The sequence below is a fragment of the Sebastes fasciatus genome, chromosome 1 (assembly GCF_043250625.1).
Source record: "Sebastes fasciatus isolate fSebFas1 chromosome 1, fSebFas1.pri, whole genome shotgun sequence".
NCBI lineage: Eukaryota > Metazoa > Chordata > Actinopteri > Perciformes > Sebastidae > Sebastes > Sebastes fasciatus.
Window position 1 is genome coordinate 27,646,115 of NC_133795.1, and position 12,511 is coordinate 27,658,625.

Consider the following 12,511-nt stretch of genomic DNA (forward strand, 5'->3'; position numbering starts at 1 on the left):
TTGCACTATTTTATGTCTTGGATTCTCATTTTCCTTCTACTTTTGTGATTTTTTTAAATATATTTAATGAGCATTGCTGAAGGAAGCCGGAGATCCAAGATTTTTAATTTCGGATCATTGCCGACGACCTTTTCTCTATAATTGTGGTGCATATGATAATAGAGAACTTGAAACCATTTTATATCTAAAATGCCTAATTTCAATATTTGTTATCAGTGTTGAGTTATTTGCATGGAGTCTGATGATCATATAAACATTCGCTGACTGGTCCGACACACTCAGAGTAAATTCCTCATTAATCGCACCTTTCGTTCAACTGTTTCCATTGGCCTCTCGCCACAAAATCCCTGAGTCACCACACCTGGTGGGCTCATGCTGTAAATATTGTGAATGGCACAATATTTAACCTGGTTAAATGATAAAGCAGAGGCCCTGATGATGACGGTAACCGGATGAGAAAGGAGGATGTTTCTCACCAGGAGGAGCTCGATGGCCCCCAGGATGTACATGGCTCCAGCGAAGGTGGTCCCCAGATAGAAACAGATCCCCACTGCTCCCCCAAACTCAGGGCCTAGCGAACGGGATATCATGTAGTAGGAGCCTCCAGCTGCAAACAAAAAACAGTGTTAACAGAAATGTTTGTAAGCAGTTATGTATGTACAATATCTAAACGCAATGAACTCAACACAATTCAAGCTCAGAAAATTTGAGATTATTTTTTTTTAATTATTTGGTGAATTTCAATAACTTACATTTTCTCTGTACATTACTGTCCATTATTTAAGAGAAACACATAAACTAGTTGAATTCAAGTTTGATTTGAGACAAAAAAATCATCAGTAATGCTAATAATATTAACCTTTTACTCTATTAAATGTAAAAATTCATGACAAATGCCCATCATGTCTGACAATCGTTGAATTTGTGCATCTATCAGCTGAAACCCTGAAAGTATTCAATTTATAACAAAGAAAAGCAAGAAACTCCCAAGTTTGTGAAGTAAATGTTTGCTATTTTTACTTGAAAGAGTTATTCATAGATTGTCACACCTGGAATTGATTCTATTTTCAGAGACAAAGTATTTGTGTAATTGTACAACTTTGCTTTTGTCATATTGCGTTCCAATAGCTGTAGTTTTGGTTACGCTGTTTCTGTGACTAATCTTTGTCATCGTTGTGTTTTTACCGCAGTGCTTCTATTTCCTAACAGTGTGCAGATAAATTAACGGAGCATAAATAAATAGACGTTAACCAGCACTTTGCAGCAGCATAAAGGCTGGTACCAGTTATAACAGAGACAGTTATAATTGGCGTACACTTCATCACTTCTCCACAAGCCTGTAATTTGCTCTGACCCCTGCTGCATGCACTCCAACTGGTAAGACGCAGGCCATCATTACTATGTAAACTCACATTATAAAATATAGCTATACTGCTACGTGAATGTGTCTGCATACAGATACAAACACGTACGTTCAGTTTCACATTTCAGCCATTTGGCTGACGTTTTATTTTGTGTAATTAACGTTGTGTGACGACAAGTTAAAGTGCAGTAGACCCCAGACTAAAGCTTTTAATGTTTCTGGGGATATCAAGCTGCGCTGGGTGTAATGTGCCAAAAGCAATCGTGAAAAGAGAATTTTAGAAGCGGACAGACTCAAACAGTGATGACTGTGTGGTGCCAGCGTCTGCTCACCCACCTGGCACTACTCCATTGGTAGCGATGGCACTCATCGAGATGGCAGTCAGCATGGTCTGCACAGAGAGGGAGGGGAAATGACAGAGGAGCAGAAAGAACATCATTAGATCATATTTACCAAATTCTGCATAATCTGTGAATATCAAGAGTTAATTGCTGAGTTTCTCATCCTGTAATCTTTTCAAAAGTTATCATTTGTTGTTTTCTTTAATAAACTGTTAATTAAACCCAAATGTACTGTATGACAAAGTAAAGAATTGGTTTCCATCTGTAGACATAGAAAAGTTCATATTTCAATAATCAACCGGCACCCTACCAACCCAGATAGGGTGCCGGTTGGCTCGCTGACCATATTCTAATTCAGTGAAAATAAAAACACTTGCTAATAAAGCATAATAAAGACACAGTTCAGCTGTGGATGATGGGAATGTCATTAGTTTTACAGGTATTGGTTCATAAACTGAAGTATTGGACAAACTAAATTTTTGATGTGATGATGGAGCTTGAGTTAAAGTTCAGAGAACACCGAAGTGATTGCCCATTCATCCTGAGGGGGACATGAATGTCTGAACCAAATGTCATGGAAATCCATCTAATAGTTGTCATTAGACTAAAAACACAAAAGGTCACTTCATTATCTGGGAACCTTGAAAGTCTGTACAAAATGTTGTGCCAACCCACACAGCAGATGGAGAGATATTTCACTAAATAAGTAAAGACTTTGACCTGCTGGTGGTGCTAAAGGGAAAGTCAAGATCAATGACAGTCCATCCAATAGTTGAGATATTTCAGTCGCTGGTGGAAAACCATACACTGTTTGAATTTGATGTCATCTGCCATTTCGTAAAAGTCCCTTTCACTTTTTTTGTCTTTTAGAAGTTAACTCACATGTTCCTTTCCTCCCAGTGACGTCCATGATATCAGCGTCAGGCCTGTGGTATTTAACATCAACATACCCTGTGATGGAGTTTACGTTAGGACAACACCAATTTACAGCAATGCTAAAGCCGACTGGTTGTTGATTAGATAAATAATGATGCCACCAGGCCTGTCAACAACTGTCAGAGCTCATTCAGACAGCCAATGACAACTCGAATGTAATTGGGATGCTGGGAGAGAGGAGGAAAACACCGGAAGAAATGTAAGGGCATGCTAGGATGGAGATCAGTAGGTGCCTGCAACACAAACAGCCTTCACTGCCCTGCAGAGGAAGAGAGAGATGTGCAGGCAGCGAGTGGAAGAATAGAGCGAGAGAGAGGTAGTGTGTGTGTGACAGTACAAAGACAGCATTAAGATTTCATCACTCTTTCAAATGCTACTGTTGAATTTCTGAGTGTATTTTTTATATTGTCTGCACATGAAAGAAAGCAACAGAGACAGAAAGAGAATGAGGAGGAGATGTGAGAGCAGGCTGGTAAAAATCCGTGCCATCTTCTACTTCTACTTTTCACCGCTTTCCTTTTTCCATTTTTATTGTGCCATTTCATTTGTTTGTCATTGTTTCAATGTTTCAAAATACGACACTCCACAGTATTTTACAGCTGTTACTGATTACGCTTTCACATTTGCGAAAATTGTTGATGTATCTATTCAGTGTGAGATGGGTCTTTCCAGGGTACAATTCTCTGCAACACATATTTTACATTTACAGCAGCAGCAACAGCAGTACGGAAAACAAACCGGGTAATTAAAATGTCAGCCATGACAGCCAGCTACTCTGTTATATACAGAAACGTTGGCAATGAAAAATTGACAAAGTGAAAAGATGTCACATAATGACAGCACAAAAAAAATGACCAAACTATTTTTTATGTTACAGATTATGAATCAGAGCCTGACAGATACATCCTTTGATTTGAGCTAATCACAGATGTACTGTTATCGTTATATAATCGTTATATGTCAGCTGATAATTAACAAGTAGTTGCAGCACAGAAATAACATTGAATGTTTATTATTGTTACAGATTTCCTACAGATATATAATAAATAGGGATGCACGATCCAACTTTTTCAGTCCTGATACCGATACCTGGGCTTTGGGTATCGGTCGATACCGAGTACCGATCCGATACCAGTGATTAATAAGCTGTATGCCTCACTGTGTGGAAGTGACTGGGATCATTCTTTTATGCGTAAGGCAACATCAGGCCTGACTTAAACATCACATTCCTAAAAAAAATGTAACAAAAAAATACTTAGATATAAATTTAGTGAATTTTTATTTATTATTAAAATAATAAATCGTACACTAACAACTTGGTAAAAAATCTTCAAAACTTAAACAGGAATTAAAATTCAAGGATATAATGTATATAGTATACAAACATAAAATTGAATTTAATAGATTGGCCCAATTGTTATTATCCAATATCCGATCCAGCTATTTGAGTCAGTATCGGCCCGATATCTAATCCGGTATTGGTGCATCCCTAATTATAAACATGTAGAACATAATCTGCGTGGAATAACGCTTTGTCTGATATCGTTTTTCAAATACAAAAAGTTAAATTATCTTGTTAAATTTTTTTAAAATTACACCCAGAATATATGAATATGTAAATATTCTGATTTTAAAGGTTTAACTGAAACATCTCCTAACTTCACTGTATTCTCTGTTCTGTCTCCATCTGGAGGTTTTAAACATCACTTTGTATAAGATGCATACTGGACCAATGATTGACTTCCAGACTAGTTCTTATGTTACAAAACAATGCTCGTACGTACATGGTTTGTCTTAAACTGAGATTTAAGGTGATCACAGAGAAACTTTCCTACTAGAGCAGATGATGGGTGAAAGGGGGACTTTAAGTCAAGCATATTACAGAATTGTTAAAAAGTTGTATAGACTGCATTTTCATTTATTTGGGTCTTTTTTTTAGATTAACTTTAATACATTTTGTTGTGTTAATGTTATTTAAAGTTGTTTTTGACAAATTTACATTTAGTCAATTTACAAATTTAAAGATGCATGTCAGTATATAGGTTAATCACAATTCCTTAATAACCCAAAATGTTTGATAGACAAATTGTTAGAGTTTTTAAACTCTCAATTATCAGTATTGGCCTCAAAAATCCAGAATCACTCTGGCTCCATTATGAATTTAATGGTTTAATAATGGGTTTTACTTTTGATATCCCCATCGCTAAGTGTTCTGCTTTTGAAAAGTGCTACACCCATAAATGTAATAATACTACAACGACTCTATAATATCATTCGGTGGTCACTGTCGTGGTGTTGTTGCACTGCAATCCCTGAAGATGAAATCCCAACATTGGTAACTTGGCCCAGCAACAAAGAATGAGACTTATAATGGAAGTCTGGTGCGTCCCAGCCAGTTATGTTATACTATCATTACGTTCGTCTCTGTGAAGACTGTAATGTGGTTAGTGTCACCTGAGGGCCCGGTGGACTGAAGAATGAGTGGGACTGGGCTCTGTTCCTCTCTCTAATCTGGTCATAATGAGGCCACAAGCTCTTCTCCAACCACAGCAGATAAGACAGTAATTGTTTAAGTGTTTTATCTGATGTGGGCAGCAGCCACGCAGAGGCAGTCCGTCGCATACTAAGTCACTGAATCACCACAAAACTGAACAGGACAGACACCAATGGAATTACATGATTTAGACGTACTAGTACGGTGAAATAGGGCTTGATTACATACAGTATATTTCAGTAATGGTAAAAAGGCAATATGATTAGAGAGGAGTCATACATTTTTCAGAAAAGCCTTGATTTTGTCTTTAGAAAACAATAATTACACATTCGATGGTTTGGAGGCTGGTTTCTTTGTTTTCTGCCTTTTCAAAATCAGAAACACAAAAGCAAAAGTGTTGAATGGATTAAACAGTGTGTCTACCTCCTCTAACGTAAACTGCGAACATTAACATTTCCGGCTAACTTGTTTACTACCGTACAGTCTATGTTCCTACCTAAAGTAGAAACGTAGCATTTACTCTGAAGAACATCATTGAATAACTACATTATTTTGTGTGGTTTCTATAGTAAGCATTCAAACAAAGTTATATTAAAACCATTTTTACATGTTTCTCTCTCATACTGTGCTGTGTGTAGGGTTCATCATCTCCAACCTGCTGCACAAAAACAATGCTGCTACACTGAGCATCAGCTGGTGAGGATGCCTTTTACAGACTTTTAAACTCTTTAACTTCAGTCTTTAAGCACAATATTTATATGCAGCCATCAAGTGCACATTTTAAGCCTTTTCACAGGCTTCTCATTTAATAACTAATCCGCTGGACACAGTTTCAAACTAATACTCATGGAGCTAACGATAATTATCTAGCTGGATATTTTGTTGTGCTGGATATTGTGTATAACGCCAGTGACACTTGCTATTATCAGTGGTAGTTGGCTAGAAATGAGAAGCCTGCTTTGGTCTACGTCTGTGTGAAATCAAGCATGCATTGTGAACTGTCAGTTTATCCCTCTCTTTACATAGATTTTATTGTAATTGTAGATTTATCCATTTATTTTCAATGTTCAGGCTACAAGACATTTTTTTGTCTAGACCACGACAAGCTCGAGACAGGATACGGCTGCAATTGTGACCTTTCAAAACCCACTCAAGCGTTTTGTCTCTGCTGAGACCGGTTATTTCACTTCTATTCTCTGGTTAATTCCTGATGGGCTGTCATTTTTTGACATGTAGCTAGTCGATGAGATTTCTTTTTTTTATTTTTTTTTATGAAATCCTATTTGGTCACTTTACCTTTACTTTTAGAAGTGTCCTACTTTTATTCCACACGAGCCCTCTGGGCGTCACTGCAGACAGGAACATTAACACATGTCATCAATCAGCTGCTGTCACAAACACAGAGGATCACTCTGACCATTCTGCAAAGTTGGAAATCATCTCAGAAGGTCACACTTTGATTTGCTGCAAATGTAAATTCGTCTGATGAGATGTAAAAATGTATTTGACGTGCTGACTAAATATCTAAAATTTAAGACTAACATTTTTCAGCTTTTTGTGGTCAAATGATTGATGGCCAAAAAGCCTAATTATTTTATCTAATGATCTCATGTCTGAATCAGCACCTGATTGGTGGGCAGGCACTGGAGGCAGCAGTGTTCTGCTGCAGCAGGCAGGATGTACAGTATCTTTTTTTCCCACTGACCCAGAGCCTGTTTTATCGTCCCACTTTCAGGCAGGGCAGGTAACCTAAAACTGTGAAGGTTTGACAGTTTCTTTGATAGAGTGTACGGCGTACTCTGGTTTGCTAACACTATCGTTCTCTCTATGAAGCCTGGAGTCAGTGCTCGTGCATTCAAACTCAACATGCGCCCACACACCCTCTGGCCTCCCAAACGCGGCAATATGAAAACGTCAGATTATGCCGCCTTGCCATCTGTCTTCTTCATATGAGGTTCAACAGCAGACAGCTTACATATCAGACAAAAGGGGGTGATTTCCTTCCAAGGCAGTGTGAATGCTAGCAAAAGTTGAATAATTGCTAAGCTGCCATGATTACGTCTGAGCCCGAGGAATGTATTTCGCGAAGAAGCTCATTTTAATTTTTAAGAAAAAGTCTGCTGATATAGCCGTGACGCTGACTGCAAAGGACACTTTAAGTCTGTTTCTTCCCAAAGCTGCAGTCAAACTCCGATTTGGCCTTTAGTCGACCTCGGACTTGAGCGGAAATTGGTTTTGATAGGAACGGCGTTTCCGCGCTGCCCCTGAGAGCATGCTTCATTAGTATGCTTCATTACACAAATGCAGAATAGTTTCGTCCGAGCACAACTTCATCAATTCACATACAATGGTACAGTAGAAGTCTATTTTCAGTGCGCTGTTTATCACTTGAAATCCCTGTGGATGGTAAACTGCAGAAGGCAAAAGTGTCAGGTGAAGGAGACGAAGGTGATTTTTACTTTCAGACTGACATCGGGCGGATGGAGACCGAGCTCAAGAGGACGAGATGCAGCTGTGCGAGAGAGGCGGAGGAGGGAGGTGGCAAAGGAGGACAAAAAATTGGATGGAAGGTGAAAAGAGAGGGAGAGGAAGCAAATGAGAAGAAGAGAAGAGAGAGGATGTAATGAGACAGTAAAAATGAATAAAGGGTTGGCAAAATTGAGATGAGAGCAAAAAAAAAATGAAAGGGATGAATGAAGAAAAGCATCCTTAGCATTTAAATGAGTCACGCCAGAGGGCAGATCACCCTTCCCCTCGCAGCATTTGGATTCAAGACCTGGAAGTAATGAGGAAGGCCAAACAACAGATGACTTTCCATCTAGAATATTAAACCTCATTTTATCTTGGTGACAAGCCTGCATTCATTATCTGGGCTAAAAATACACATGTGCGGCGCTATGTTGGAATGCATCGGCTCGGAGAAAACGCCGTCTGCGGTCGTAAACTGACTTTTAAAATGGTTGCTTGTATAATTTCATAGTTAATGGTATATAATGTGTCAGAGCCGTTGCACATGGAGGCACATTCCTCATATAATAATGAGTCCCAGAATGAGCACTGGCTTGTTAATGTTCTGTCAAAATGTTGCGTGATGGAAAAAATAACGGTGTAAGTGTTCGACAGATGCAGATATGTGCCGCTGTGATTGAGCTTCTAATGAAAAGGGCGCTGTCGGTGATATCCCATCATGCGTTCATGTGAATAAAACATGGGCTTTACAGCATGCGTGATTCCTCCCCACTTCAAGTCATGTGGATTTCACTAAAGGTGGGGATCGCTGCATACATGTACAGTATGTACACACACACACACACACACACACACACACACACACGCTCCTGCAGTGTGTTGCTGGCAACCCCTGGAGGGCTGGGTGGTTATGCGTTATGTAAGGAGCTCAGGAGGAGAGAGGTGGGGGTTTCTCACACACCGTTCACGCTCAGGCTTATCGCCCCGGGGTACTGCAATGAGCTCGGTGTGACTGATAAGTGTGTGTGTGTGTGTGTGTGTGTGTGTGTGTGTGTGTGTGTGTGTGTGTGTGTGTGTGTGTGTGAAAGACAGAAATGGTGAGAAGAAATGAGAGCGAGGAGGAGGGAGGAACAGAATGTGTGTTAAAGAGGTTAAATATACCTCACTATATGACATGAAAAGAAATGATAATTTGACAGGAAGTCATGCAAACACACACAAACAGATTCTGTGCTACTGAGTCTGAACCAGCTTTGATCTTGGAGGGGTTTTTTTAATTAATTTTTTTTACTCTGCACACATTTTTGGGTATTTTTATTATAAAACTGAACACCATATTTTTTTCCAGAAGCTTCCTCCTCCTGTTTTAGAAAATACATATATGAATAATTACAGTGGCAATGCAAGTACATTCGAAATCAGTTATTGCACTTAATGAGCAGCCATTTGATATATTTTTAACATCTATATTTTAGAGGTAATGATAGATTGTACCAGTTTTCAAATGAGTACAACAATCACTACAAAAACAGTAAAAGAAAAAAAGATGGTGCTTTCCCTCAGTACGCCGGTTCAAAGCCCTCTCTTCACTGTCACAGAGAAACACGATTGGGAAGCATATTGCCTGTGTGTGTGTCTGTGCAGGCAACTTTGCTATGGTTGGGATTTGAGGGGGTTGTTCTATTAATACACTCTGTGCTAGAGGAGAATCTAGGCTGCACAAACACAGACATGCCAACATACAGTCCTGCCACAACGCACACTGCAAACCAAATGACACACTGACAGCTGATAGGCCGCGCATGTTTGAATTAAACTGCCTTGTATGACAACATAAGCAAGCTTTTGTTGCACTTTACATTGAAAAGCTGAAGTCAAATTGAACGTCAAACGTTTCCTCCTGATGCCCGACAAACAACACAAAATGCATCCACCTCCTTTCTCCTGAATTGATAAGATGCGGGCCATTCGGTGACGAGGCACATTATATGTTCCCTGACAATCAAAAGCATCAAACAAGTCAAACACAATCAGTCTGTAACAGCCACTCCGATCACTGACAGCAGCGCTGTCGATCCTGTGGGATAGTGTGTTTTGTAATTCGAGTCTCAAGGCCACGACTGGGTGTCAGTCCAACACCAAAGTCACTCTGACACATGACAGCCACTGACATTAATGGGAACCAGGGAACATCACAGTGTGTCATCGTCCATTTTGTTCTTTTCACAGATCAAATGCGCAGCGTCTTTAAAATGCAACTGGAGCGATGAAAGAATGGCAACTTCCTTCTTGCTGCACACCTCAAAGGGAACCTTGTTTCGCACAACATATTTGAAGATAGCCTCCACTGTCATGTGACTGCAGTTACAGCAACATTATACTCCACCAATGGGCAGAGTGATCAAACTGGCTAAAATAACATAAAAGCTCAAACTCCCTCCCTTGAAGTGCTGCCTTAATAAGGCTTAGTTGGGTTTGAAGCAGGGTCAATATTTCCACTTCAGCAAGTAAAAATAGTTATTTCCCAAAGGCAAAACATCATCTAAAACGGTTCGCCATGGGAATGATATTGTGTGCAAACAGTCTACAGTGCTACTCACATGTTGGTCCATATGTCAGGCCGTGATGCGGGACATTATGTAAAAATCTATGTGTAGGATGAAAGGTAGAAAACAGGATGACTGGTGTTTTGGTAAATTGTACTTAATGCTGTATTTCAGAGAGGGGATACGTTTGGTGATATTTGACAATGATTTGATCCTACTAACACATACTATCAGTTTTGCCATAGACCTCCAAAAACTAGTAAAACACATTACTGAGCCACACTGTTGCACTGATTGATGTGTTCATTACCATGAAAATGGGCCCTGAAGTTTATTTTGAGTCAAACCCACATACACCATCCTACTGTTGTAAATACTCACTAGCAGCTGAATATAGTCCCCAACAAATGCACCACTTACTCCTGTTGAGTAGCGTTTGCTGAAAACTACGATGCTCAGCTGTTTTAGGCAATTACTCAGCCTTTTCTTTAAAAAAAAAAGAAAGAAAGAAAGTACATAATCGGGACCAATTTTTCAAGATTTATGTCTTCAGCGGGAGTGGGAATGCAAGGGTCAATATAAATTCTAACTGACCTAGAAAAAACTTTACAGAAGAACGAAGGTTGACCGAACCTACCGAGGAGACTAATGTTATTTAGAGTCTGCATTTATGGACTCTGAGAGAGAATCTATGTCTCCTTGCAGTGGTGTGTCAGGCAGTTAAATCTCAACTTCAGACAGTAAGAGGCTGAACAAACTAATTAGGACTGCAAGCTTTGTGCTACGGTGTTTTTTGGACTCCACATTGGAGGTGGGAGAGAAGAGAATTATGGCAAAGATATCGACCATCTTATATTTCATGATATAGCAAATGTTCGTGTTAAACAATTCAGGAACAATTCATGGATAAAATAACCAGATGGCAAGGATGTTTCTGGCTAATCCTGTGAATTAAATATCTGACAAATCAAGGTACTTCATCACATTTATGCAAAAGTCATAAAAATGCTGCATTACCCACAATGGCCTAAACCAGGCACATATACAGTGTTAAAATGATAGCCGCAGTATAAAGGATAAACTAAATTTGTCATGATAGACAAATTGATATTGTCTGATGGTATAATAGTGAACATCTGGCGTCCTTTACTACTGCACAGCTCATTACGCGTACACTATCTGCTGCCATGTATGCTTTAATATGCTGCTCTTCAGTTTAAGGTCACTCGTTAATGAGGCCTCTTTGTGCTGCAACAGAAGGGCGAAAATAAAAGTAGGCGACACACTCACTGTGGTACAGCAAATGAAGACGATGACGAAAGTCCCGATGACACCTCCGATTCCCACCAACCAGGTCATCCTGAGGAAGAGGATCACTCCGAAGATGTTCTGGATGCACGGCAGGTAGACGCCCATCAGAGTGCCGAGCTGGGGGGCCTGAAAGAGGACGAGGGGAGAAGTTATTGTAATTAAAAGTCCAAATAGGGTTAATTAATACGCTTTATTTGTAACATGATTGATAAGTGATCATTTCCCAGACATGACTCATCAGTTGGCCTGCACTGGGACACAGTTTTTTCTGTAATGTTGATGAGTTTATTGATGAAGATTAAGTTCCAGTAACACTTTATGTACAGTATCATTTTGAATCTCAGACTACAGAAGGTGAATGTTAAGCTAAACAAGCTCTTGCTCATTTGCTAAAAGCCTGACACACCAGATGTGCCGAGACTCGCTGAATGACTCCTGCTTCACTTTGGATGTCTGTGTGAATCAATGAAAGTCAAACACACCAGCCGTGCATGCTGGGAATCACAGTGTGCAAATTTGCTATAGTTTCTGTGTCACGTGCAAAGAAAACTCACTACAGATGGTCATACTTCCATTAAGGCAGAACAGACATTTAATTGAATGATTGCATAGATTATTACCTCCAAAGGCCCAATTTGTAATTGTAATATGGTGCTTTGGGTTGGAATAGCTGCTAATGCCACATTACTGTCTTTATCTTTTATTTACTGTGTTTTCCTTTACGTCAATGTTAACAGACTTTCTTTCCTTTACTCTTCCTTGTTACTGTTGCAGCTTAACATGTATTTTAAACTGTAATGTTTGCTTGTTATTTAGGTATTTAAAAAGTTAAAAGGCTCAGTTCAATTTCATCTTTACTGACCGCCAGAGGCAGTGCTTCAACACTGAATATCTTCGTCTTGCGCATGCGCAGGTCAAGTATTAACATCAACAAAGTCAAGTGTGACTTCGGATGACCATGGTTAGGTATAACCATGGTAACCATTTCTAACCACCGGTCGGAGTTGCGGAGCTTTCGCCCTCCAAAGGCTGCGACGAGCTGCCCATCTGT

General features: G+C 39.5%; 1 protein-coding gene across 5 annotated transcripts in view; it reads right to left on the bottom strand.

Annotated features, from left to right (window-relative positions):
• Positions 1–12,511, bottom strand: part of slc12a5a (solute carrier family 12 member 5a) — a 173,418-nt gene that overhangs the window by 20,811 nt on the left and 140,096 nt on the right. For all 5 annotated transcript variants that reach the window (XM_074641068.1, XM_074641058.1, XM_074641053.1 and 2 more), the window contains exons 4-6: positions 11,440–11,586; positions 1,700–1,754; positions 477–607 (exon numbers count right to left, since the gene is read on the bottom strand). In XM_074641068.1, coding sequence (XP_074497169.1) covers positions 477–607; positions 1,700–1,754; positions 11,440–11,586 — 333 coding nt within the window. The remainder of the gene's footprint in view (positions 1–476; positions 608–1,699; positions 1,755–11,439; positions 11,587–12,511) is intronic.